Consider the following 1,044-nt stretch of genomic DNA (forward strand, 5'->3'; position numbering starts at 1 on the left):
ATTCATGGAGGTTCACGGGCATTTATGGGATGCCGGAGGCTAGTAGCAAAAGTGAGACTTGGGATTTACTTCGCAATCTTCATCAGAAATACTCCTTACCATGGTTGTGCGCTGGTGACTTTAATGAGATCCTACTGTCACATGAGAAGCTAGGTGGAGCTCTTAGAAGTGAAACAGCAATGAGGGAGTTTAGAGAGGTTGTGGATGACTGTGGGTTTATGGACCTAGGTTATGTGGGGAAAAAATATTCTTGGAGAGGCAAGCGTGGAGATCACATGGTGTTGGAAAGGTTAGACTGTGCTCTTGCTTCCCATTCTTGGCTTGCTTTGAACCAAGCTACAAGAGTACAATGTATCCGGTCTAAAGTTTCTAATCATTATCCTATAATAATTAATCCTAAAGAAGTTGCAACCAGCCCTTGTAAGCCCTTTAGGTTCGAACATATGTGGCTTAGAGAGAGTGGGTGCGGAGAAACTGTCAAGATAGCGTGGCTATCTCCTCTTCCTCAATCAAACTCTCCAATGATGTATGAAAGAATTAAATTATGTGGTGAAAGGCTTTCAAAGTGGAGTAAATGGTCCTTTGGATGTGTGAGGAAGCAACTAGAAGAAAAGTCAAAACTGTTGGAAAAGGCCGAATATGCAGCAGCACAGGGGGCTGGTTATGATGCAGTGAAACTATTGAGAATGGAGGTTAATGAGTTACTGGATAAAGAGAGTTTAATGTGGCAGCAAAGGGCAAGAGCTTTGCACCTTAAGTGTGGTGATAATAATACTCGGTTTTTCCATAACAAAGCTTCTCAGATATTCCGCCGTAATAGGATAATGGGATTAATGGATGATACAAACTCTTGGTGCTCAAATACTACTCAGGTAGCTGAAATCATAGTTGGGTTTTATACAAGGCTGTTCACATCTGAAAGAACAGCCAATATTCATGGTATTTTGGACGTGATAACCTTTAATTACTGAGGATATGAATACCAGCCTGACCAGAGTTTTTACTAGGCAAGAAGTTGATATTGCCTTGAAGGAGATGGCACCA

At 41.6% G+C, this 1,044-nt stretch overlaps 1 protein-coding gene across 1 annotated transcript; it reads left to right on the forward strand.

Moving 5' to 3' along the window:
- On the forward strand, positions 1-1,044 carry LOC115977705. Its single transcript, XM_031099731.1, has one exon. It carries the CDS (start codon positions 30-32, stop codon positions 969-971), a length of 942 nt encoding a protein of 313 aa, XP_030955591.1. The 5' UTR covers positions 1-29; the 3' UTR covers positions 972-1,044.

The sequence above is a fragment of the Quercus lobata genome, chromosome 2 (genome assembly GCF_001633185.2).
Source record: "Quercus lobata isolate SW786 chromosome 2, ValleyOak3.0 Primary Assembly, whole genome shotgun sequence".
Classification (NCBI taxonomy): Eukaryota; Viridiplantae; Streptophyta; class Magnoliopsida; order Fagales; family Fagaceae; genus Quercus; species Quercus lobata.

Coding starts and splice junctions, on each gene's coding strand:
- LOC115977705 (XM_031099731.1), top strand. CDS start 30: ATGCCGGAGGCTAGTAGCAAAAGTGAGACTTGGGATTTACTTCGCAAT.